Source organism: Pipistrellus kuhlii, unplaced genomic scaffold (assembly GCF_014108245.1).
Source record: "Pipistrellus kuhlii isolate mPipKuh1 unplaced genomic scaffold, mPipKuh1.p scaffold_m20_p_28, whole genome shotgun sequence".
Taxonomy (NCBI): Eukaryota; Metazoa; Chordata; class Mammalia; order Chiroptera; family Vespertilionidae; genus Pipistrellus; species Pipistrellus kuhlii.
Window position 1 is genome coordinate 6,313,103 of NW_023425527.1, and position 26,917 is coordinate 6,340,019.

Genomic DNA, 26,917 nt, shown 5'->3' on the forward strand with positions numbered 1-26,917 from the left:
AAACCACAAAATAAAACCATCTATTGTTGATCAGAAGCCATTCATAACTTTCCAGAACAGTTTCTATAGTGAGATAAGACACCAGACCCGGGTTAGGGGTGGGGATGCTATAGAGTAGGGGTGTCGAACTCAATCAGAGAAGGATCCAAAATCTAAAATCCAGCCTAAATCGCGGGCCGAATGGTTTACTGAACAGTCATAAACTGTCATTGTGATGGAAACGCAGCGGAGTGCAGTGATGACAGCGCGGTGCGGGCCACACTGCAAGGCCTGGCGGGACGGATTTGGCCCGCGGGCCTTGTGTTTGACACATGTGCTATAGAGTATAGATGTTGGGGAAAGAGAAGCAGTACTGATCTCTTACTCAAGAAATTGACTAGGGCAGTGGTCAGCAAACTGTGACACTTTGGCCCCTTGAGTGTTCTAACGCCACTTCTTCAAATTAGACTCGCCCAGGCAGAAAACCAACTTCTGCGCATGGGCCACGAAGTTTCAATCGCACTGTACATGTGTGCCTACTGGTGGTATTTTGTAGAAGAGCCACACAAGGGGCCAAAGAGCCGCATGAGGCTCGAGAGCCACGGTTTGCCGACCACTGGACTAGGGCAATTGCCCTAGCTAGTTTGGCTCAATGGATAGAGCATCAACCTTTGGACTGAAGAGTCCCAGGTTCAATTCTGTTCATGGACAAGTAACCTCAGTGGGTGGAAAGCAACCAATCACCTCAATATTTCTCCCCCCACCCCTTCCATTCTCTCTAAAAATCCATAGAAAAATATCCTCAGGTGAGGATTAATGAAAAAGAGCCCTAGCTATTCTGGCTCAGGGTACAGAGTGCCTACAAACTGAAGGGTCCCTGGTTCAATTCCAGCCAAGGGCACATGCCTGAGGGCCTGCTGGAGGTAGCCTATCAATGATTCTCTCATCATTGATATTTCTATCTCTCCCTCTACCTTTCTCTCTGAAATCAATAAAAATATATTTTTTAGCCAGCACCGGTTTGGCTCAGTGGATAGAGCGTTGGCCTGCGGACTGAAGGGTCCTGGGTTCGATTCCGGTCAAGGGCATGTACCTTGGTTGCGGGCACATCCCCAATGGAGGGTGTGCAAGAGGCAGCTGGTCGATGATTCTCTCTCATCAACGTTTCTAACTCTCTATCCCTCTCTCTTCCTCTCTGTGAAAAATCAATAAAATATATTTAAAAAAATACACACACACACACACACATATATGTGTGTGTGTGTGTGTGTGTGTGTGTATATATGTATTTTTTTTAAAGGAGCTGGAGGGGGACAATGGAGGGAGAAAGGCAGACATATGTAATACTTTCAACAATAAAGATTTTAAATAAATCTACTATGCCCTAGCTTGTTTGGCTCAGTGGATAGAGCCTCTGCTTGTGGACTGAAGGGTCCTACGTTCGATTCCGGTCAAGAGCACATGCCCAGATTGCAGGCTGTCCACAGTAGGGGATGTGCAGGTGACAGCCAATTAATGATTCTCTCTCATCATTGATGTTTCTATCTCTCTCCCTCTCCTTTCCTCTCTGAAATCAATAAAAAAAAAAATTTAAAAAGTCTCTCTTTATTAAAAAAAATTTACTAGTGTAATGAATTAAATTAAATAGTTAAAGGGCATAAGGATCCATAAAGGGTATGGTTTTGTGTGTTTTTTTTGGGGGGAGGTTAAAAAAGATGGTGATAATCTAGGCATTCTTATAAGCAGGGGGGGAGTTATACAGGGTTACCCCAAAAAATATATACATGCTTTGAATAATTATAAAGGAAGTGTTCATGAAAATACATCTCATTTTCAAAATATACTGGAATATAGACATTGTGTATTCAATTTTTTGGCACACCCTGTATAAAGACACTGAAGCAAGATAATATTAAAGAGCATGTAATAATTGGAAATTATAGAATTTCCACGTATTGGAATATACATTAGTCACAACCAGCCTATCCTATTCTTTGTTGCTTCATTTAAAAAACCTACATGCTAAAACCAGGTTTATTTTGTTAAAAACACCATGTAGTATTCCTTTCTCCAAATTTTCTAATGAGTCCTTAGCTGCCAAATCTTTTCTTACTGTTGTGTATAATATGGCTCCCATTTGTTTTATCACCACTAAAGCCTTATATAGGAAAACAGGTTACAATGATAACATAAAGTATGAAAATAGATTAGACTGACTAAATTAGGGACAGAAAATCCAAGTTTGAATTCTGGCTTTAGTTATTCGCTGTGATCCGATATCTGTAAAATGAAAAAATGATCTCTCAGGACTGAGTCTTGCATAAAACCAATCCCCAACCATCCCAGAGCTTTATAATCAGAGAGCTTAAATTTCCTTTAGAAGCACTTCTATTTACCATTTTGTCATTATTTTTCCCCCCACACAGGTTCTCTTTTAACAATCATTTTATTGTATCAGCACCCCCAGAACCTAGTAGTGTCTTGATAAATACTTATAACAAGAGAGGCACTTGATAAATTTTTATAAGAATAATGATATCCTCCCAAGAGTAGAAAGATTTTTAAGGTCAGTGTAATTGCCATTACACTGTAGTACTTATAGTGTTATTTGCATTGTTTTTATAGGAAATGTGATTTTAACTTCCAATTATAAAATGCCAGAAACATCTTCTCTTACTCCAGAAAATATTTTAAATCAGTGTCACTCAAAATGTAGTCTGCAAACTGAGGTCTCATTGGGAAAATTTACCACTCTACAACAAGGTAAGAAATTAAGAATAAGAGTTCAAAAACTTTAATAGAAATTTAATATTGCCATAATATACAAGCATGTGATTAGTGTATTTACAAAAGTATCCATCTACAAAAGATGAGAAAATAAAAGGTCCTTCATTACAGAAGGTTTGAGACCATTTTAAATGGTACATTATGAGTTAAGTGAGATAGCAAGTACATTCAGCCATCATTTTAACATTGTTTCTTTGAGAAAATAAAATCCTCATTTCAATTAACCAATTTTAAAAAATCACTCTGGGAATGTAATTTGCTATGCACATTTTCTCCTCCTCGTCTCCCTCCTAAAAGTAAACACTCTGATTTGTACCTACAATATAAGCAACAAAGAGGTGTAGTTGATCCTTTCCATAGGTGGTTTCATCAAAGGAAAAAGGCGTTTTCTTCCCCTTCCTGATTTACCCTCTTCCCTCTCTGATGGCTACTGTATTTACATCTTATTAATTAAGCTAGATCAGAAAAAGGAAAGAAACATATAGTATTGATTAGGCAGGGATATTTGGTTTTATGTACAGAGTCCAGATGATCAATAGTAAGTTATCAGATAAAAATTTGATTCATGCCAAAACCGGTTTGGCTCACTGGTAGAGCGTCGGTCTGTGAACTGAAAGGTCCCAGGTTCGATTCCAGTCAAGGGCATGTACATTGGTTGTGGGCACATCCCCGGTGGGGGGTGTGCAGGAGGAGGCTGGTCGATGTTTCTCTCTCATTTGACGTTTCTAGCTCTCTATCCCTCTCTCCTCCTCTCTGTAAAAAAAATCAATAAAATATATATATTTTTAAAAATTTGATTCATCTTTGTGATGTGTTTCCTATCATATCTCTTGAAGAAGCAAGTAACAAGGCAATGTTTAGAATCTAAACAAAGATGGGGCTTCGAGGGAAGCCTGGGTCCCGGGTGCCTGCTGGTGGCCAGAGGGAAGCCTGGTTCCTCTGGTGGCCAGAGGAAGCCAGTGCTGGCAGCCGGGGGAAAGAAGGCCTACTCTTGCACGAATTTTGTGCATCTGGCCTCTAGTAATGTATAAAGTTGAGAAACTGATGACTGCTCCAAGCCCATTATTTTGGAATCTGGTTTCTTTTGAAGTTCAGACACAAGAATGGGAGCCCTTTGTAGTGAGGGAATCCATTACATATAAATCAATCACCTTCTCGCCGGGACCGGTTTGGCTCAATGGATAGAGCGTCGGCTTGGGGACTGAAGGGCCCCAGGTTCGATTCCGGTCAAGGGCATGTACCTTGGTTGTGGGCATATCCCCAGTAGGGGGTGTGCAAGAGGCAGCTGATCAATGACTCTCTCTCATTGATGTTTCTAACTCTCTATCTCTCTCCCTCTCTGTACAAAAATCAATAAAATATATTTTAAAAAAAATAGAAAGTCTAATTCTCTTTAAAAGAAAAAAACAACCAATCACCTTCTAGAAATACTCTGGACAAACATACTAGTAAAGGAATTATTGTTAACACCCATAGTTTACAAAGGAACATTTTTTTTTTTTTTTTTTACAAAGGAATGTTTATAAAATTTGTACTTAACCACTTAAATTTTAAGAATCAGATATGCTCAGCAGTGATTGATACGGCACCTTCAGAAACAGATATGTAAAAAGAAATTTACAGCCCAGATTCTGAAAAAGAAACAACTAAAACTCAAGTATGAAGAGATGATAATTTGAAAACAACTTCAAAATGTACACTCAAGGCAGCCAAATTGTCAAAACAAAGAGGGAAAACATCAGATCTTATTAATGATGGAAAAGACATAGTCAACTCAAGGAGCAGTCTTAATCTCTAAAAGAGAAGGGTAGAGAAGTACCTTAATGTGATATATGTATTTAAAATAACTTTCTCAGGATGAAGACCAACATCCTTAAATAGCCTACAAGGATCTGCATTATCTGGCCAAGGCCATCTGCTTTAGCTTCATTTAATACCACTCTCCCTGGCAGCTACTCTGGCCTCAAATGACATATGTATAATATTTCCCTTATCTAGAATCAGTTATCTGCTTCTCCTCTTGCCCTACTTAGTCCTATATTATCTTTCAAATATCAGTTCATTTTTTCAGAAAAGCCCTCCCTGACCATCACTATTTCCAAAGCCAATATCTTAAACAAGAGCTGGTTCTCTTGCTTTACACACTCATAGCTTCCCCACAGTTTTCTTTCCCGGCACTTATTTATATTTATTATATGATTATGTCTTCCCCCCCCCAAATACCAATGATCTTCATAAAGGCTGGGTCTTCATCTTTTTTGCTCACCATAATATCCCCTAAGACAGTGGTCAGCAAACTCATTAGTCAACAGAGCCAAATATCAACAGTACAATGATTGAAATTTCTTCTGAGCCGAAGCCGGTTTGGCTCAGTGGATAGAGCATCGGTCTGTGGACCGAAGGGTCCCGGGTTCGATTCCGGTCAAGGGCATGTACATTGGTTGCGGGCACATCCCTGGTGGGGGGTGTGCAGGAGGCAGCTAGTTGATGTTTCTCTCTCATCGACGTTTCTAGCTCTCTATCTCTCTCCCTTCCTCTCTGTAAGAAAAATCAATAAAATATATTTTTAAAAAAAGAACTTCCATGTAAAAAATAAATAAATAAATTTCTTCTGAGAGTCAAATTTTTTAAACTTAAACTTCTTCTAATGCCACTTCTTCAAAACAGACTTGCCCAGTCACCCAGGCGTGGTATTTTGTGGAAGAGCTACACTCAAGGGGCCAAAGAACCGCATGTGGCTCTCCAGCTGCAGTTTGCCGACCACAGCACTAGGAGATAGTATATATAATGTTTGGGAAGTGGTACACTAAGGAAATGGGAATACAGAAAAAAAAAGAGATCTGGGCCTTGTAATAGTACAAGAAAATGTTTATCAAAGAAAGGTTCCTAACTCTAAAGCTTAGGCTGTAATAACAACTATAGGAAGTGATGAAAGACATTTATCTTATTAACCTACTAAAACCAGAGGTTGGAAAATATCCCTAGTAAAAGTTGTAGTTCAGATATCTTTTGAGGAAACTTCTCCAGCTATCAACAGTGGACCAGGAATGAAAGATGATTTAGGAGAAGAGAGAGAAGACATCCTGCTTCTCATCTCGCCCAAGGAAATATTTTTGGAAGCAACTCCAACTTGGAAATCTTTTCATGCTGACCTTTCAGCTAGTGGGGATGCACTTGTAAGTCAGGAATTATTGGTAAGATTAATAACACAAGAGACCCCTGGGAATCCTGCTAGAATAGAAAACTATTGAAATACCAGAGATTTATTCCAATAAGCCATAGTGCTTGGTCAAAACCCAAAGTAAATAAAAAGCCCACAATAAACTTAAGTGCCAGAACAAGAGCTCGAGAGGACAGGATATAAGACATTCTAAAAAGAAAATAAAGATATTTTAAATATAATCACACCAAAAAATAAAAGCAAGAGGAAACATCAGTATAAACTTGGGAGACTGAGGTGAGACAACTATAAATTTCTAAGATTTGCTCATTGCCATGGAATTTTCAGAAGCCATTTTGCAAGAAAAGCAGCAATGTTCATCAAGGGTAGGCTTTGAAACTGAGTTTTAAAGTTACAGATGACAATTCTGATCTATTGTCATGAATTGACCAACACCTTAAAGAAGTAAAAACCATGAAATACATGTATTTTTCTTTTTTGTTAATATTGTTTCCATTGATTTTAGAAAGTGAAAGGGTGGGGGAAAGGAAGAGAGGGGAAGCATCATCGTGAGGGTGCCACATCAATTGTTGCTTCTTGCACACACACCAAGTGGGGTAGGGAACCTGCAACCAAGGTATGTGCCCTTGACACACAACACTTCGGTTCAAGGATTGATGCTCTAACCACTGACCAACACTTGCCAGGGCAATGTTTTTCTTTTTTCCATCTGCCCATTCCTCTAATATAGGAGTGGGGAATGTCTGGCCCACCGGCCATAAAGCCTGCAAAAACAGTTGGTCTAGTCCTGCCAAGACATTAGAAGTGAGTTAATTAAATGTTTGACCAAATATAGCAGGCTAATTTTTAAGTTGATAATTTTGTATGGCCCAAGAATGATGTTATAAATATCCAAATGGTCCTTGGCAAAAAAAAAAAAAAAGGTTCCTCACCCCTGCCCTAGTAAATTTCTGCAATTATCTGTCACTAGTAAGACAACTATTTATCTAGAGTAGAAACTACATAAAAAATCCTGGAACACCAACTTCATTTTACACGGATAATAAATCACTGTAAATGTCATAAATAGGCCAGACATTTGATTATTCTAACTTTTGAGCTGTAGTACTATATTATTTTTGTATATTTTTATATTTCTCTGGAACTTAGGAGCTTTTTTGATTATCCTGATATTCCCCTAGAACTCAGGAGCATGAAATACTTTTTTGGGAGTGGAGCTATTACAACTTTGGAAGTGCTGAAAGAACATTGTTACAGTAGAAAACTAAGATTACAAATTCAGGATACAGTTAAACTGAACAAGATTTCTACATCTGATATTGTACAGAATAAAAATATAAATGAGATACTTTTTTGTATATGATTTAAGATTTTTACTAATAGTTAATGTCATGGAACAAAGATTTATTTTGTCCTCTTCTAAGAGAATTTGATTAACAATTTTACAAGCCAAGTTTTACAGTGCTGGCATTATATACGTATTAGTGTCTAAGAAACATTTTATAATCCTGTGTGAGAAATATAGTAAACAATAGGATTATACCTAATTTGAGATGAGAAATATATTGTAGTCATTTAATACTACTATAAGGTTTTGGAGGTAAACTTAAAATGAAAGAATTTCCCAGGAGCACCAGACATTTTGGGGGTGGGGGTTGAAACAGCTAGCACATTAACTCAATACTTCCCCTTGGCCTAAAGTGCTTTGCTGCGTATTAAGTATGGTCAGCTCCAACAGAGTTAGGTTTTAAAAAATAAAATATCCAAAGGAAACATATGTACACATATAATACCTTAATAAAAAATAAAAATAAAAATAGAAAATAAAATATTGCCCGGCCAGTGTGGGTCAATGTTTGAGCATCAACCCATGAACCAAGAGGTCATGATTCAATTCCTGGTCAGGGCACATGCCTGGGATGCAGGCTCGATCCTCGGTGATGGGTGTGCAGGAGGCAGCCCCTTCCTCTCTCTGAAACCAATTTTAAAAAGAAAATCTTGGGGATTGAAATATCCAACTCAATGGTCCCAGGTGGATCTTAAAGATTGAAAAAAATGTCTTTCAAAATAACAAGCAAGAATTCTATGCAAATCTCTGATGTTGCTATGAGCTGGTTAACAATACCCATTACAGTACTTGTCTAATTACTGAACCTACTGATCAAAAAGAAAATTATTGTGATTATTCAAAGAGAATTAACCAGCATGTTCTATCTCCCTCATATGACTCCCTACTCCCTCTAAGGCAAGCTCTGTAATATTTATCTAAGACAATGTCACAAAGAGATAGTAGTAGGGATCAGCAGTGATGAAGGTAGAAGTTTGAAAGGAAAGAAGAAAAGAGTTAAATGTTCTTCTTGGTTCATTCTTCCTTCTCACATGAACCCCTAAAGACCTGAAGGGCAAACTATTAAGATGTTCAGTAGCAAAGAATCAGGGAGGTCAGAACACAGTTGACACTTTAAATAAAAAAGGTCTTGAGAATCCCAAGAGCTTTGTCCAGGGCAAATGACCAGACAAGAATCTGGAATAAAAATGCAAGCAAAGAATAGAGTGTACATGCACCAGGGATATTCCTGCATTAAAAGGTGCTTTGTGGGCAGGAAATGATTAAGTCAAGATCAGTGATTTCAGCTTCTAGAACAGATCATCAAAGCTTATTTACAAGTCAAGATTACCTACATATGGAAATGTAAACTTTGGTCTTATAAGATTGCAAGACATAAAATAAAAATTGTAATTTTATAATTCAAGTAACAAAATATTTTTAATTCAAAAGCCAAACTTTAAATATAAGCATTTGCAAAAATGACAGCTTACAGCAGTCACCAAAATGAGAAACCGTACATGAAGTATCATTAAATCAGTGCATAGCCTATAGAAATTGGTATGATATGATTAAAACTTCAAAAGGAAAAAGAGCCCTAGCCGATATGACTCAAAGTTCAGAGCATTGGCCTGTGGACCGAAGGGTCCTGGGTTCGATTCCGATTAAGGGCATATGCTCAGGTTGCGGGCTCGATCCCCAATAGGGGGTGTGCAGGAGGCAGTCAACCAATGATTCTCTCATCATTGATGGTTCTATCTCTCTTTTCCTCTCCCTTCCTCTCTGAAATCAATAATATATCTAAAAAAAGGAAAAGAAAAACCCACTGTGACAATTTTTTCAACTCTATTTTTTTTTAAACCTGGTATTTTTAGTTTTGCATTCTCCCTAAAATGAGTCAATGAATAAATGCTAACCAAGTTCTTATTTCTCTTTAAAATAGTATTTAACTCTCTTTAGTTTACGTAACAAAGAATAAATAGAATAATACTGTCTAGGCTGTCAAATTACAGCGGGGAGGGTAGGGAGATCTGCGGGAGATCTCTGGACTTGTATACATGCATATAAGGACTTGTATACATGCATATAAGTACAACCAATGGACACAAAACTCTGGGGAGGGAGGGTATGTTTAGGGGGGGGCAATGTTAAAATATGTACACAAATAATAATTTACTTAAAAAATGTAAATAAATAAATAAATACATGAATACTGTGCAAAGGAGGAAAAAAAAAGAATAATACTGTCTAGGAATGGAAACATATTATCTATTAGGTCAGCTATTTAGGGAATTAGTTCTGGGTATCACATCTGAAAACATACAATAAGTAGATTCTGCCCAAATGTCAAATTTATTAAACTACCATGTGATAAACATATTCAAATAAAAATGAAGTTAGGAATACTTTGCCTGAATAATGTAAATAAGGGGAAAGACAAAATGGGGAAAACAAAGAGCCTCTCTCAGATTTGAAGATGATACTTAGAAGAAATATGCTGTTGTGAGGCACCTGGCACAGCACCTAACATAGAGTGAAGTACACTGTAAATATGAGTCTCTATCTCTTCTTATATGAATTACAACATTAACACCAACTGCAGAAGTTACAGAAATTTGAATTCAAAATCTAAGAAACTGAAGAGATCAACTGAAGGACTTGTATGCATACATATGAGCATAACCAATGGAGGAAAAACTATGGGGAGGGAGGGAATGTTTAGGAATGGGTGGGGAGGGGACTGGTAAGGTATGTACACATGAAATATCTTAATAAAAAATTTTTTTAAAATCTAAGAAACTGGAAATAGAGATAATTGATAATGAACACAGCTGCCTTAGAAAACATTGAGTTCTCAGCATTGGAGGTACTGAGATGAGGCTTAGGTATTCTCTGCCAGGGATGGTATAGAGGAAATAATTCCTGATTTGAGTAAGAGTTTGGACCACGTGACCTCTAAGGTTCCTTCTAACTCCTTATAATATTGAGGTAAACACTAGGGAAAAGATCACTATCATTTTCCTCTTTCCTCAAGTATGTCACTTAATGTAGGTTATCTTACCTATGAGATTCTTGCTCTCCTTTCATTTTCTCTACTTTTGTTAACATATCATCAACTTTAAATGTTTTCCTAGAAGAAACAGATAAACAAAATAATCACTTCTCAACTGGGAAAAACAAACACATTAACACTTTATTGTCACTATAATAGGCAAGTTGGAAATCTGATTTTTATTATTTTTAATAAGATAAATTATGGTTAGCCATAACAATGCATAATACTGAGACAGTTTATGTTATAATATAGCAGACAAGCTTTCAAGTCCCATCTCAAATGCTAATTTTTCCATGAAATCTTTTGTAATTATTCCCAAACCTTAATTGGGGTTATTTCTCCTTACCTATGGCACATAGGTTTTTAATTATTTTAACACTTAGTTTCCTAAATGTGAAATTTTATAAATATTTTATTTCTCCTGCTATATTATAAGCTCCTGGTGGACAGAGATTGCTTTTTTCCAAGCAAAGTCATATAATGTTTGGCATAGTGCCTTATACTTAGCAGATATTCAAGCATCTGTTGGACTGAGCCAAACAAATGCAAATTATGTATACTTTGAAAACATTCATCCTTTTATTAAGTAACCTGACAAATATGTGCTAGTACTATCACATAAAAATGAGTATTCTATAAAAAATTTATCAAGTTAACATCCTCAAAGATTATTAGTAATGGCTAACATTACAGAATATTATATTAAAGAGATGGTTATCATCATCATGAAAAAATTTTAAAGTTTAAGGGACATACCCATATCAAATCATAAAAATATTACTAGCTTTTAAGAGAGTAATTTTTCTACAAATTAGAAACTTAAATTAAGAATTTAAGAATGCAATTTAAGAATTAATTCTAAAACAAGCCTAATCTTAAGCTGGTTTTCTATAAATGTTCTAAAAATATAGGCTAAAAGTCTAAATCCATATGTAACATGTTAATTGGAACAAATATTTATCATCATACTCATGCACTCTCTTCAAATTTAGGACTTGAAAAGTTTAATGTATTCTGCATTAACTACTTTGTAAAGCTTGAATTCAGATACTAGAAACTACTAATACCCTCATTCCTCAAAATCAGCTATTCTACACAATTGCTATAATAAAAATTATCAGTAGAAAAATGTTAATGTATATGTGTTGCAGTAAAATACTGATAGGAAGAACAGAATTGATGGAATATATAGTTCAGGTGAATAAATAGCCTCCATTAACAAAAGACCTTTTTTTAAAAAAATAAAAAATAAAAGCTTCTCTCTTTAACTTTAGAGTTACTGAAAAGTTCATTAATAAAGTTTCATCCAATAGAGTATAGTAAGAAGTACTTTATGAAGGAGGGCAATTCACTTTCAATCTCCACAGATAACAGAGAAGAAAGAAAAACGTAAGATTCCTCTAGGCTAATCACAAAGTTATCATAAATACTGAGCCCTAGCTGGTTTGGCTCAGTGGATAGGGCATCAGCCTGCTGTCTGAATGGTCCCGGGTTTGATACCGGTCAAGGGCACATACCCGGGTTATAGGCTGGATCCACAGTAGGGAGAGATCAACAATTCCCTCTCATCATTGATGTTTCTCTCTCTCTCTCTCTCTCTCTCTCCCCTCTTCTCCCTTCCTCTTTATAATCAGTAAAAAATATGTATATAAAATAAACAAACAAATACTGAAATGTACTATTGAGGAGAGTTGTAAAACTACTAAAAGTTTTTTTTAACAATATGTTAATGTAATGATTAAGATGAGATTCTGTTGGGAATAAAAAAAGACTAAATCACAAAGTTCATCTCTTCCAAAATTATGGTGTTCTGCAAAAGAGAACTGGTCATTAACCACCATTTGAAACAGATAAGATCATAAAGACAACCCATTCCTCCTTGAAAAAACAACAACCCATAAGCAGCTATATAAAGCAACTATATAAAAGCAGCCCCAGCACCCAAGCAACAAGTATTTCTGTTCTTTAGAAAGGTACCACTACTTAGATCAGATATAAAAGAGAAAATAGTTACTATCAAAAAGTCATCCAAGAAAAGTATTTTTAAATTCAAGAAATTTTAGGAAATCTTCTTGGGAGGATTAAAAAACAGCTAACATAAAACTGTAAAAGGATTCAATAAAAGATGTCCTTCTCCTCACCAGTATTCCACGTTGTCAGTGTAGTGTTAGCCTACAGTTTATATCTATGAAGTGAAAAGTACAAGGCTCGCTCTAAAATATATCTATGAAGTGAAAAGTACAAGGCTCGCTCTAAAAACATTTTGAGCAAAGGGATAATACTAAAAGCAATTTAGTAAAAGGAGTTAAAAAAAAAAAACAAACCAGTTTAAACAAAGACCATAATTACTGAGCTAAGTACCATCCTCACACCAACTACTTTGGACAGGACAGCATTCATTTAAAGATATAAGTTGTAGTGTAATTTGTTAAAGATCAGTCTTTATGCTCTGGCCAGTTTGGCTCAGCGGTTAATGAGCATCCAACCAAGGACCAAAGGGTTGCAAGTTCAATTCCTGGTCAAAGGCATATACCTCTGAATCTGCCCAGGTTGGGGTGTGAACGAGATGCAACCAATCAATGTATCTCTAGCACATTGATATTTTTCTCTCTTTTTTCCTCCCACATGCCTACTCTATCTTGGGAAAAAAAAAAAAAAATGGAGAAGATATCTTGGGGTGATGATTAAAAAAAATGAAAATTTGAAAAAATGAGTCAATGTCTTAGATAGGCCAGGGATATAACGAAAGAATTAAGTGATTCCTAATGCATTTCCCCCCCTAATGAATTCTTTTGTATGGAAATAACAAAGTGGAATTTATGTTTCTTGGCTGGCAAACTGCTTCAAAACTTCCCCAAAAGGTAATGTTTTACCTATAGGGTAATAAGTTAAGGGCAAGTTTAAAAAATTGCCTCCACCGTTAGCAGATAACAGAAACATATCCCACAAGACAATCAAATAGTCTAACATGACAAGAAAATTATGAAGTTAGCCTTTAAATAAATATATTGTTTTTATCCATTTATGGGTTAATTCTAATTTATTTTGAAAACACTTAATCATTTTTAAATATAAATTAGGCAACATCCTAGATGATAACCCAGCCAACCTTCCATATTAAAAATACTACAGGAAAGCCTGGCCAATGTGGCTCAGAGGTTGAGTGCGGTTTGATTTCCTAATCAGGGTACATGCCTGGGTTGGAGGCTCAACCTCCAGTGTGGGATATTCAGGAGGCACCTGATCAATAATTCTCTCCCATCACTGATACTTCTATCACTCTCCCCACTCCCTTCCTTTTATGAAAAAAAAAAAAAATATATATATATATATTTTTAAATACAGGGAAAAAATTAACCACTATTTAATCAATCCAGCCTACTGTTTTTACACAGCCGACAATCTGAGAGGTTTTTATAAATATTTGCAATTGATTTGATGAGAGAACATTAATTCTAAACCCCAATTATGCTGTTATCTCTCCCCACCCTACAAAGAGTCCCATACTGCCCACCAGTAGGCCTATATTTCAAAACACTATACTCAACCCAAAGTATTTTGAATTTCATCAATTAAAAAATCTGAACACATTTGTTTTCTCTCTTTCTGTGTAAGTACTACATCCTACCGAATATCCTCAATTCTGTATCATAGACCAGTGTTTTTCAACCTTTTTTGGGCAAAGGCACACTTGTTTCATGAAAAAAAATCACGAGGCACACCACCATTAGAAAATGTTAAAAAATTTAACTCTGTGCCTATATTGACTATATATAAAGTAATTCTCTTGAATAGGAATCAAATAAACACAAAGGAAGTATTTTATAATTACTTTATTATGAAATATTAAGTAAACAAAATAGTGAAAAATTATAAAATTCTTGTCTTGTCTGCACCTACGGCACACCAGGCAACATCAGTGTGCCGCAGAACAGCGGATGAAAAACGCTGTCATAGACCACATAAAGTATTTACTCTCTGGGTCCTTTACAGAAAAAGCTTGTTGAATTCAGGCATAGAAATAATGAAGTTGACAGATAAAGAGCGGACAGATTTAATTCTGTTGCCTAACCTGCCACCCTCTTCCTAAGTATTTAAGTAAGTTTCACCTATTAAATACAATGCTCTCTCTATAGATATTCAGAAATATTACCAGAAGACAAATAGTTTTAACATATCAATCCTTCAAATTCACCTAGGTCAGTGGTCGCCAAACTCATTAGTCAACAGAACCAAATATCAACAGTATGATTGAAATTCCTTTTGAGAGCAGAATTTTTTAACCTTAAACTTCTTCTAACGCCACTTCTTCAAAATAGACTAGCCCAGGCAGTGGTATTTTGTGGAAGAGCCACACTCAAGGGTCCAAATAGCCGTGTGTGGCTCACGAGCCCATTTGCCGGCCACGGACGTAGGTATGTAAAGCTAAGCTAAAGTATGTCTTGCCCTAACTGGTTTGGCTCAGTGGATAGTGTGTCAGCCTGCGGACTAAAGGGTCCCAGGTTCAATTCCGGTCAAGGGCACATACCTTGATTGTGGGCATATCCCCAGTGGGGGTGGGGTGAAGAGGGGGAAGGGGGCAGCTGATCCATGTTTCTCACTCATGGATGTTTCTAACTCTCTATCCCTCTCCCTTCCTCTCTAAAAAATCAATAAAATATATTAAAAAAAAAAAAAAAAAAAAAGTACATGTCTTGCTCTTAAATTACAGATGGAAATCATGATGGTTGGCCCGGCCAGCATGACTCAGTGGTTAATCGTCAACATATGAACCAGGAGGTCATGGTTCGATTCCCGGTCAGGCTATATGCTCCAGTTGCGGGCTCAATCCCCAGTGTGGGGTGTGCAGGAGGTAGCTGATCAAGAGGTAGCTGATCATGATTCTTTCTCATCACTGATGTTTCTTTCTCTCTCTCTTTCCCTTCCTCTCTGAATCAATAAAAATATATTTAAAAAACAAAAACAAACAAAACACACCATGATGCTTACTTAATAACCAGTAGAAGTCTCCAAAGGAAACCTAAAAGGAGTTTAAAAGTCTATTGAAATAGCTTAATTGTTTTACCAAGTCAAGATGACAACACCAAATGCTTAGTAAAAATGTTATTTCACTTGATATAATCGATAAGTAACCCTGCATGTAGGACAAAAAATTAGCATTCAATTACATATGCTTAATATTGAATATTATGCACTAGCTGGTTTGGCTCAGGGGATAGAGCATAGATAGGCCTGTGGACTGAAGAGTATCAGGTTCGATCCCAGTCAAGGGCACATGCCTGGGTTTCGGGGATGTGAAGGAGGCAGCTGATCAATGATTCTCTTTCATCCTTGATGTTTCTATCTCTCTCCCCCTCTCCCTTCCTCCCTGAAATCAATTTTTTAAAAATCTTTAAAAAGTTGAACATTACAAAGCAAATATAAGCTCTGATACTTCTAGATTCTACTTTAAGACTAAATGATTAAGATTTATTTTAAGGACACTCATCCCATTTACATCAAAAGTATTTCCTGGCCCTGGCTGGGTAGCTCAATTGATTAGAGAGCATCGTCCGAATAATATCAAGGTTCAATCCCCCGTCAAGGCATGTACAAAAATCAATCAATCAATGAATAACTGGATGTTTCTCAATCTCTCCCTCCCTTTTTCTCTCTCTATAATCAATGAATAAAAAAAAGTATTTCTACTTTAGTAAGACCAAAGATATAAAATGACACTTTTTAAACTTATCAATATAGAAGCAAATTCTTTAATGCTAGAACATATAAGAAATATTTAAAAATTAACTGTTAAGTTTATGTATCCAAGATAGCTAGCTACCCTGAGCCCTCTGGTTAATATTTAAATTCTCAACTTCTATCAAACTTGAAAATAATTAGAAGTAAAGAGTGAAAACATGTCAGTAAAATCATTTCATTCACTTCACTACTAAATCATTTCTATTAGGGGGAAAAATGGTATTAAACTGGAATTTACAAAAATGATACTTCTAAAATGATCACTTTGCAAACAATTCAACCTGCCACTCTTTTACCTAAGTTTTCATATTTAATCTTTAATTAGAAATTAAAGTACTTTAAAACAAAACTTTAACATGGTTTGGTTAACTTGAAATAAGACTCATAAAATGTACCTTTTGATGTTTGTTCGGGAGTTTCGATGAGACATGTAAGTAAGAGTTCTGTGCAAAAATATTGGCTATAAAAAAAGTTTTAAAAATATTAAAATTAAATAGGTGAAATTCTAAGAAAAAAATAATATTGATGAATTTTATTTATAACTTACCGCTATAAGATTTCGAGTTCGAAGAAATCTATAGATCTGCGTTGGTTCTGGGTAACAAAAAACAAAACCCAAACATTATCTAAATTTATGTATTACTCAGGTTAAGAAAAATACCAATCTAGCTCATGTAATCAGTATAGTCACCTGTTATGAAAGTCATGTACTAAATATTTACATCAAGAATATATTAGTATGCACCATAGATCAAAAGACATTCACAAAATTCATCTACATTTATTTGAAGTTTCAGATGCTTCACAGTCTTGTTCTTAAGCCTTGCATTTCTAATGTAGGTACTTTTTATTTTTTAAAAGTAATTTATTGATTTTTAGAGAGGAAGGGAGGGAGATAGAAATGTCAATGATGAAAATCATTGATCTGCTACCTCCTGCATGTCCCCCACTGAGGATAGAACCCATAATCTGGGAATATGCACTGACCAGGAATTGAACACTGACCTCCTGGTTCATAGGTGACGCTCAACCACTGAGCCATGGCAGCCAGGTTAAGGCATGTACTTTTGAAACTAATCTGTATGCAGAATTGAAAAGTAGTTACATTAATTTAATTTAGCTAATTTAAACTATAAACCATCTTCCCCAAAAAAGTAGCTGAAATAAGGTAGTTGGATTTAGCAAAAGAACCACTTATTGATGCCAAATAAAAATGAAGTTCCCACTTTTTGATCAGTCTTCTTAAAAAGTTATAGTAGTCAGCCAAAACAGAATTAAAACTGTTTTCTACATGTCCTAATAAGATATGATGAAAGCCAACATTAAAAGAAATCTGAAAAGCAAATTGTAAATTTTCAATGAATATTTCTTTATAGTTCATTTTTATCTATTTCACTCAATGTAAATATTATCTCAACATATAAATACTACAATATATATTTTTAAAGTAATTGACAGATTCCCAAAACCTTTTTAATGCTGAGTTTAATTAAAATTCAATTTGTTATAAAGACTCAGGTTATAGATAGAAAATATATTTTATTCACAATACCATAATGTCAATTATTGACCTATTAGTATTGTTCCTTTAAATAAAGCAGTATCAAAATGAACTAAATGACTATATTATTAAATACATCAAAGCATTTAAACTTATCTGAAACGAAGGTCAATATTAGAGAAGAATCCAGTTGTTTTGTGGCTAAATCTAGTTCTTAATGACAGTTCACTTCTCCATGGTAGACACAACAGAAAACAAAATAGCTAGCACTTTCTTGGAAAATTATCTTTTCAACATTTAGAAATAATTGTTCAAATATCCACTGAATCGTTAGTTTGGTTTTCTAAACAAACTAAAAGATTATATTCTAGAAGGAGTACAAATGGGTATGTTTATTGTCATTACTGAGATTCAGTTCTCCGCCGTATTTCCAATTTAAATCCTCGCCAGCTTTTGAAATTAATCAAAAACAAAAATAATGCGACTCTCCTTTAAGGTTCAATATAGGTCCCAATAAAAACGGATATTCCGTGTATTAAATCCCAATTAGAATTTCATGAAGCACTAACGAGAGAATGAAAGAAAGGTATTACACAATGTACTATGTCTTTCCAAGTACAGCTGATACCATGCCCTGAACATATGCCACGGGGGAAAAATTGTAAATAAAGACCTTCGGCGGTAGAGCGGAGTTTATTCAAGTTTTGTGAAGACAGTGCTCACGATCATCCAAAGTACAGCATTCACACAAAAGCAAAATGGAAACCAATCTCGGGGCGGCCGTAAATATTTATAGCCGTTGTGTTCCTTTTTAATAAATTCTATTGTTTGTCCCCCTTTCCAAATTAGGTCGTAGTTTTGCCCTCGAAGACAGATCATAAAGCAGAAAACTGACCCAAGAAAAGGTTCCGGAATTAAGACAAGTTAACAACGCGGGCACATTTCCGAGATGGTCTCGAGGTAAGCGAAATGCTTCCTCCACACTCCCCGTCTCAGTGTGTGTATCCGTGAAATGGGCGGACAGACGTGAAAGGTTTCAAAGCCCCAAAAGGTGCCGTGTTCATATAATATGCACACCAAGTTGGCGCGTGGGTATTTCTTCCTTTTTCTTTTTTTTCTAGGTGGTGGCGGTGGGTTGAGATGGGATGATGGGATGGGGTGGTGGTGATTGGGGGTGCGTCGGCATTTCAGACTCATGGCAATTCTGTCCATTTCAACAGACTCATTTGCTCCCCAAAACCTCCCCCCGAAACCTTTGAACTTCTTAGAGCACGAAAGGCACGAAAAGACCAAGCACGAGCCTTGGGATCTGACTGCGGATCGAGACCGCACAGCCCGACAGCCCAATGGTAACCTCCACCGGGAGAAGCCGGCCCCTACCGCGAGGCCCCGGTGCCCGAGCTCCTGGGCAAACCTCCGGGGAGTCGGGACCCTCACCTGGACTTGCGATCCCACTTTCCCCCCAAAGACCCCAGACTCGGAGCCGTGACCCCGGAGGGGGGAACAGCTCCCTCCACTCCCACATCAAGTCGACTCCCGGCGAGGAAGGGAGGGGGGAGGGAGGCCAGCCCGAGTGTCCCGACCCCCCGAGTGCCGGAAGAGTGGGTATTTCTGCCCTCAAAGGCTCAAACGCACTCACTCTCAAAGGCCTGGAGGAACAGCTCGTGGTCAGCCTGGACGTGCTCCATTTTCGGCTTCTTCACCGGTAACACGGCAGCCCCCGCCGCTGCTGCTGCTGCTGCCGCTGCCGCCGCCGCCGCCGCCGCCGCGGAGGAGGAGGAGGCCGAGTAACTGCCGCCGCCGCCTCCACAGCCCCCGCCGCCGCTGGATTTGCCGCCCGAAGCCGTCGCCGCCGCCGCCGCCACCGCCGCCGCCGAAGCCCCGAAGCCGCCTCCCCCGGACCCTGCGCTGGGCCCCGAGCCGCCCCCTCCCCCACCGCCGTGCTTCTGAGGCGCCATCGCGGTTCCTGCCTCCTCCCCCGCCAGCTACCCGCCGGGCGGCCCCGGAGAGTAAGCGCGCCGGCTTTACCCACCACTCGTCCCCGCGGGCTCCGGCGGACCGAGGGGGGAAGGAGGAGAGAGGGGAGGAGAGGGGAAGGGAAGGGAGGAGGAGAGGAGGGAAGGAGGGAGGAAAAAAAAAAGTGTCTCCTCCTGAGAGCCCCGCTCCGTTCCCGAAGCCGCTCACCCTAGCCCGGCCTGGCCCCGCCCACTTCCCCCCGCCCGGCGTCCTGATTGGCCGGCGGGAGCGCGCGCCGCCCGGCCGCCCATCCCGTTGGCCCGCGGATCCCCCCGTCAGTCACGCGGAGGCTCTTCTCGCGGAGGCGCGGCTTGGTTGGCCCGTGCGCGCTGCCGACCGCGGGGCCCGGCCGCCTCTTTGAACTGAATTCGCGGGAAAATTAGGGGTCGGAGCGGCCTTCCTGCTGGCCCCGGTGCATTGTGGGGAGCGAGAGAGACCCAGCGAGCGGCTTAGAGAGCGGCTTCGCCTTCGGAGCGTCGTCAGTCACCGTCCCCAGGAGGACAGGACCCCCTGACGGGAGGCCGGCCTCCGAGGCGCCGGGGGTGAGGGGTCTCTTACAGGAACCCAGATCCATGGCTGATCAGCGAGTCTCTAACTTCATAGGAAGGGACCTGCCAGGGAGTTGGGTCGCTTCTCCTTTGAGGGGTTTTCCCCAGGCAGGATCGAGTCCCCTGTCCCCTTGTCACCACGTGCCTCAAGCCACCCATGGCCGAACCCCACCCAGCAAAGCCCTTGAAGACTGGGAGCAGCCAAGGGGTTGTGGTGCGACTGGGCTCCACCAAAGGAATCGATTTTTTTAAAACATATTTTATTGATTTTATTTTTACAGAGAGGAAGGGAGAGGGATAGAAAGTTTGAAATATGGATCAGCTGCTTCCCGCACACCTCCTACTGGGGATTTGCCCGCAACCAAGGTACATGCCCTTGACTGGAATCGAACCGGGGACCCTTCAGTCCGCAGGCTGACGGCTCTATCCACTGGGCCAAACTAGTTAGGGCAAGGAAGCGATTTATATGTAACAGGAATGTCCCATAAACTATAAAGCGAGGAGAACAATTTTTTGTAGGTTCTATGGGGCTTCAGGATCTGTAATGAGAGAGGTTGTGGCTGCTCAAACCTCTGTTAAGTTGGAAGCAAAACCTGGGTATTTTATTCCCACCCACCCACCGCCAACGGCCACCCCAGACACCGCAGGGTGGGCAGAGGGAGAATTTCTTAGAAGTACGCACACCCTTCTTGAAAAACTTAACTTTGCGCCTCAAAAACTTGAGAGAAAATCCTTTGTTTTGCGGGTATTGCGCTTAAAAAGGTAGATGCATAGGCCCCATTCATTCTTCAGACACAGACGGGTTTGGAGTTGAGCTAAAACTCTTAAAAGATTTGAATTTTAGGTTGGGCAATGTGACCTCTAAGGGTGTTTTTCCAATTCAAACGCTGTGATCTAGTATTACATTACAGTGAAACATTACCTTCCAAATCCCCAATCTATAAACACACAACCATTTTGTACTTTTAAAAAACACTTTTTTCAAATGTTTGCTTTGGTCTTTATAGTCAGCTTCAAAACAGTACATACAAAGCAAGTATCTTTGGAATGGTTATTTAAATTGTTTGCAAAACTGGTGTCTTTGGAATGGCTACTTATCTAAATTACTGATTTTATCAAAGCATTTGCTATTTATAAGAGAGTGAGTTCTACAAATAAAACATTTAATATGAAATCTGGCATTTCAGGAACACGTCTGAAATTACGTAGACCTATTGCTGATTTTTCGTCAGACAAAAAGTTCAGAATACTATTTTGTTATATTATTTGTACATATCATCCGTGCTGGGTTTTGTTTGTTTGTTTGTTTTGTTTTTTTAGGTTTCCTTCCACAAAAGAGGATTTCTGTTTTCGATTTCTAGGGGGGAAGGAGGGAGAAGAAAGAAAAAAAAAAGCCCTCTCTGATTTAAAGCTACCCCCACAGAGGCTTGTGGGGTTTTAGATCGTGGTAATCTGCTGGTCTTTAGCTTTACTGCATTATAAAATGAAGTTCCATCCATTTAATCAGGGTCTGGGGCATTACATCACACTAAGCAGATCATCAACATTCCAAGTTATAAGCCAGAATGCTAATTTATTAATTAACAGCAAACATAACTGGCAAAACCACCAGTGTTCATCATCTGTACAGGATCCTCCGGTTTTGGAGGGGTGTGGGGGAACAGTTATAGTCAAAGGAAAAGACCGAGTGATAAGTTATCATAAATCTTTGATGGACAGAGAAATGGAGTGAAGGGAGCAGGGAGGGTCTTTAAGAACCCCATGATTGCCCTAACGAGTTAAACTCAGTGGATAGAGCGTCAGCCTGTGGACTGAAGGGTCTCAGGTTCCATTCTAGTCAAGAGCATGTAACCAATACCTTGGTTAGGGGCACATCTCCAGTAGGGTGTGTGCAGGAGACAGCTGATCAATGTTTCTCTCTCAATGATGTTTCTAACTCTCTGTCCCCCTCCCTTCCTCTCTGTAAAAACTCAATAATAATATATTATAATATATATATATATATATATATATATATATATATATATATATATATTTTTTTTTTTTTTTTTAAAGAACCCCATGGTCGCCTTCTAGGCTTCAGCATGGACAAGGTTTTAATGTCCAGTAGCCCCATGCTGGACATTATGAAAATCCCCAGGACTGGTCATGAGGAAGCCAACCATGCTATGGGAAAGGCATAGAAGCAAATTCTCACTTTTTTATTTTCTTTATTGATTAAGGTATTATAGATGTGTCCTAATTCTCACTTTTTATATTCTCCTTTGTCTAGACTGTATGTAGAGCACAGACAACAAGGAAAAACCCCTTATTCCTTTAGACAAATAATTGAGGAGTTGTCTTGGTTACATGATAGTCTTCTTAATCAGATTTTGTTCTATAAGTAAAACAATTACATCACCACAGAGTTGGTGACTTCTGTGGTTAGCTTATTTATTTTGTGTTGTTATTTCTAAGTGTGGCATGGCAACTCTTTTGAGCTTTGTGGCACCAACTCACAAGTGCCCCACCTCACACTGGATTTGAATTGTTTTCTAGGCTTTTTTGCTTGTCTTTACTTTTGCCATATCTAGAGTTGATAAACTCCTAAAAAGCAAAGGCAGTTGTCCATTTCTTTTCTATTTCCTAGCACAGGACTAGATATGTGTTCAAGGAGAGAGTAGCAATCATTTTAACCTTTACAGTTATAAATATGCTTTTTACATAATCATTGTCATAATGATCCTATGAAACGGGCATCATTTTCATTCACCGGGTGAGAAAGTAGTCCAGAGAGACTAAGTGACTTGCTCCTTTAATTGGCAGAGCTGTGACTTGAACCCAGGTTTTTTTTTTTTTTTTTTTTTTTTTTTTTAATATATTTTATTGATTTTGTACAGAGAGGAAGGGAGAGAGATAGAGAGCCAGAAACATCGATGAGAGAGAGTCATCGATCAGTTGCCTCTTGCACACCCCCTACTGGGGATATGCCCGCAACCAAGGCACATGCCCCCGACCGGAATCGAACCCGGGTCCCTTCAGTCCCCAAGCCGATGCTCTATCCATTGAGCTAAACCAGTCCCGGCTGAACCCAGGTTTTTAAACTCCAATTCCTAGGCACCTTTGCAATCAGAATAAAGTTATCCTTAGGACCTCAAGTTGACTGTTTTTAAGTTTGTTTTTTTTTAAAAAATGAGGACCACCTTGCTTCTCTTACAAAAAAAAAAAAAAAAAAGAATCAGCTCTGGCTGGTTTGGCTCAGTGGATAGAGCGTCTGCCTGCGGACTGAATGATCCCAGGTTTGATTCTGGTCAAGGGCACATGCTGGGTTGCAGTTCTATCCCCAGTAGGAGGCATGCAGGGGCAGCCGATCAACGATCTTCTCTCATCATTGATGTTTCTATCTCTCTCTCCCTCTCCCTTTCTCTTTGAAATCAATAAAAATATATTTTAAAAACAAGCAAAAATAATTTTGTAATCATCCCAAGTGTGCATTCTTTTATTAATGCCCCCACTTTGCCTTCCACAGGCTTCTGTGATGGGATTTTTAATGTTTCTTGTGTCATGGACCCCTTTGGCAATTTGATGAAGACTATGGACCCCTTTTCAAACATAGGCATAAATGCCGAGACCGGTTTGTCTCAATGGATAGAGTGTTGGCTTGGGGACTGAAAGGTCTCGGGTTCGATTCCGGCCAAGGCATGTACCTTGGTTGCGGTAGGGGATGTGCAGGAGGTAGCTGATCGATGATTCTCTCTCATTGATGTTTCTAACTCTCTATCCCTTTCTCTTGAGATTCTCTCTCATCGATGTTTCTAACTCTCTATCCCTCTCTCTTCCTCTCTGTAAAAAAATCAATAAAAAAAGACAAACATACGCATAAATGAAATTTATCAGATTATAAAGGAAGCCAATAATAATTAAATATAATTACCAAAATAGTAAAAAATAAAATTGTGATATATTGTAGTAATATAAGTGCATTTTTTTTCAATGTACCAAATGTGATCTAGCAGCAGGTCAGTCTGATAACTCATAATTTCAAAGTAGTGATGAGGGCAAATAATATTTTAAGATACCTGCAATAACTGTAACTTCATATAGAAATATCTAATTTCTCTTGGAAATAAAACCACAGGCATTGCTAACACTACTGTGATATGTTATTAAATTAGTAGTTAAAGGAAAGCTAAATTTCAGTTGGAAGTTAATGTAATTAAAGATTTAATTTTTTTCTCATCTAAATTCATGTATTACCTGAATCAATGTCAAGTTAGCAACCCCTGCATTATAGCACCAAGTCTTTTTTCTTTCTACTTCACTTTCTACTTCTTAGATGTATACCACTGTGGATGGCATAGGGACTCATTCAATGGATTTTGAAGAATAAGGACACCAGTGCACAAATATAAGTAATGGTAATAATTATTGTATGTTTACTATGTGCCATGCAGTATTTTAGGTTTCTTAATATTTTGACTCAGTCCTTACACAACACTTTAATGTAGGTAACTTATTATCCCCATTTCATAGATGAAGAAACAAAGACAAGACCATGTGTCTCTAAAACTCTCACTCTTTTAAAAAATATATATTTTACTGATTTTTTTACAGAGAGGAAAGGAGAGGGACAGAAAGTCAGAAGCTGATGAGAGAGAAACATGGACCAGCTGCCTCCTGCACACACCCCAATGGGGATGTGCCCACAATCAAGGTAAATGCCCTTGACTGGAATTAAACCTGGGACCTTTCAGTCCTGAGGCCAACACTCTATCCACTGAGCCAAACCAGTTCTGGCCAGAACTCTTACTCTTGACCATGATTCCATGAAACTAAAGAGTTTTAGAGATGTAAGATATAGTACATATTGTTTCTAAATCAAGAAAGAGCAACTTCTGATGCACTGGAATTAATAATTATCAATATTGAATACATTTGCTGAAAATAACCTAGATATCAATTTTTCTTTTTCATTTGTACAGTGTCTTTTTGTCCTCCACCCACTGCTCACTGTGAGGTTGAGGTCTGAGACTATCAAAATAAACCAAGTCCTAGACAGTTTGGCTCAGTGGATAGAGCAATGGCCTGTGGACTGAGGGTTCCGAGTTTGATTCTGGTCAAGCGCACATGCCCAGGTTGTGGGCTCGATCCCAGTTGGGGGCATGCAGGAGGCAGGCGATCAATGATTCCCATCATTGATGTTTCGCTCCCTCTCCCTTCCTGTCTGAAATCAATAAAAAGATACTAAAAAATAATAATCCAACATCCCAGCTGGTGTGACTCAGTTGTTGATCATCAACCCAGGAACTAGGAGGTCACAATTCCTGGTCAATGTACATGCCTGGGTTTTAGGCTCAATGTTTCTCTCTCATCAATATTTATGTCTCTCTATCTCTGTCCCTTTCTTTCTATCAATCAATTAAAAAACATTTTTAGCCAAAACTGATTTGGCTCAGTGGATAGAGCATCGGCCTGCGGACTGAAAGGTCCCGGGTTCGATTCCGGTCAAGGGCATGTGCATTGGTTGCAGGCACATTCCCAGTGGGGGTGTCCAGGAGGCAGCTGATCGATGTTTCTCTCTCATTGATGTTTCTAATTCTCTCTTCCTCTCTGTAAAAAATCAATAAAATATATATTTTTTAAAAAACATTTTTAAAAAGCCAACAAATGCTATATCCGAAAATAATATCTTTAAGTCTTGCTTTGAGCAAACTAGAGTTATATTTGCTATGTGTTCTGTGAAAAATCTAATCAATTTAAAAAAGAATGGCTTCCAAAGTAAAAATAGCAATAACCTTCCTAATAAATGTTTGTGTGAAGGAATAATCTTAACAGTTCTATTTGAAATGTAAAATTAAAAGTTTATACATTTTTGTTTCCTTTGTTTAAAAGAAAAAAATATCATGCCTATGGAATATTCACTGTGTATTATGTTTTGTTTTGTGTGTTTTTTTTTGTAAAATAAGCCACTGATTTATGTGTGTGTTTATCTAGACTTAACTAGATATAATAAGCATGGTAGTTAGAACTCCTGGGACCAGAAGAAACTTGACACTAATAACCCGAGGAAGGAAAAACCACCTGAGACAAATTGAAAATGCCTAAACCTGAATTTTGGGAGGCTTACATCTGGAGACAACTATTATGTCCATTTTTCAAAGTGTGGGACAAGTTGTTTTATGTTTAATTTTAAACAAAATCAGAAAATTGAAATTGACTGAGCATCCTATCCGCTGACAATCATAAACAGCAATGTTAGCTAACCTCTTACACCTGTGTAATTGAATCTCAAAGAGATTAAGTAGCTCTCTCACCATCTCACAGCTTATAAAGGGAAGAACTGAGACGTGAAGCAAGTTACAGGGGACTCCAATACCCATGTGTTTTCCGGAACAACAAAGATAGCCAAATTGGCATCTTGGAAGCCCCAGAGTTTCAAGAAGGTGCCCCAAGGGAAATGGCCAGGTTGTGATGTGGTGGGCTCTGCATCCCCGTTCAGTCAGAGCTGTTCTGCTTTATAATTTGCTTGAGGATAATGGTTCTACTTGTATATGTATTACACTCTGCTGCCTTCCCAGGTCCGATACTGAGAAATAAGGAGCTGAAACGGCACTAAAAATGGAATCGGTCTCTGTACACCTCATGCACCCATACTTTCAAATTTGCATTAAAGAACAAGCCTAGCCCCAGCTGGCGCGCTCAGTTACAGGTTTTCCAGTCACTGAAGGGGCAGCTGTGGGAGGCAACCAATGGGTGTGTCTTTTACACCAGTGTTTCTCTTTCCCCCCTCTCTTCCACTCTCTCT

At 38.5% G+C, this 26,917-nt stretch overlaps 1 protein-coding gene and 1 long non-coding RNA gene across 5 annotated transcripts in view; one reads left to right on the forward strand and one right to left on the reverse strand.

Annotated features, from left to right (window-relative positions):
- The window catches only part of SUZ12 (SUZ12 polycomb repressive complex 2 subunit), a 46,120-nt gene extending 26,349 nt beyond the window's left edge, over positions 1 to 19,771 (reverse strand). For 3 of the 4 annotated variants that reach the window (XM_036454205.2, XM_036454208.2, XM_036454207.2), the window contains exons 1-4: positions 19,209 to 19,771; positions 16,616 to 16,662; positions 16,464 to 16,528; positions 10,336 to 10,404 (exon numbers count right to left, since the gene is read on the reverse strand). In XM_036454205.2, the coding sequence (XP_036310098.1) occupies positions 10,336 to 10,404; positions 16,464 to 16,528; positions 16,616 to 16,662; positions 19,209 to 19,527 (500 nt within the window). In that variant the 5' untranslated portion in view covers positions 19,528 to 19,771. The remainder of the gene's footprint in view (positions 1 to 10,335; positions 10,405 to 16,463; positions 16,529 to 16,615; positions 16,663 to 19,208) is intronic. The other variant, XM_036454206.2, reaches the window with a different exon arrangement.
- A 2,419-nt stretch (positions 19,772 to 22,190) lies between these two features.
- On the forward strand, positions 22,191 to 23,295 carry LOC123653040. Its single transcript, XR_006742678.1, has 2 exons — positions 22,191 to 22,957; positions 23,208 to 23,295. It is a non-coding gene; the product is annotated as an uncharacterized LOC123653040 (long non-coding RNA).
- Positions 23,296 to 26,917: the final 3,622 nt, after the last annotated feature.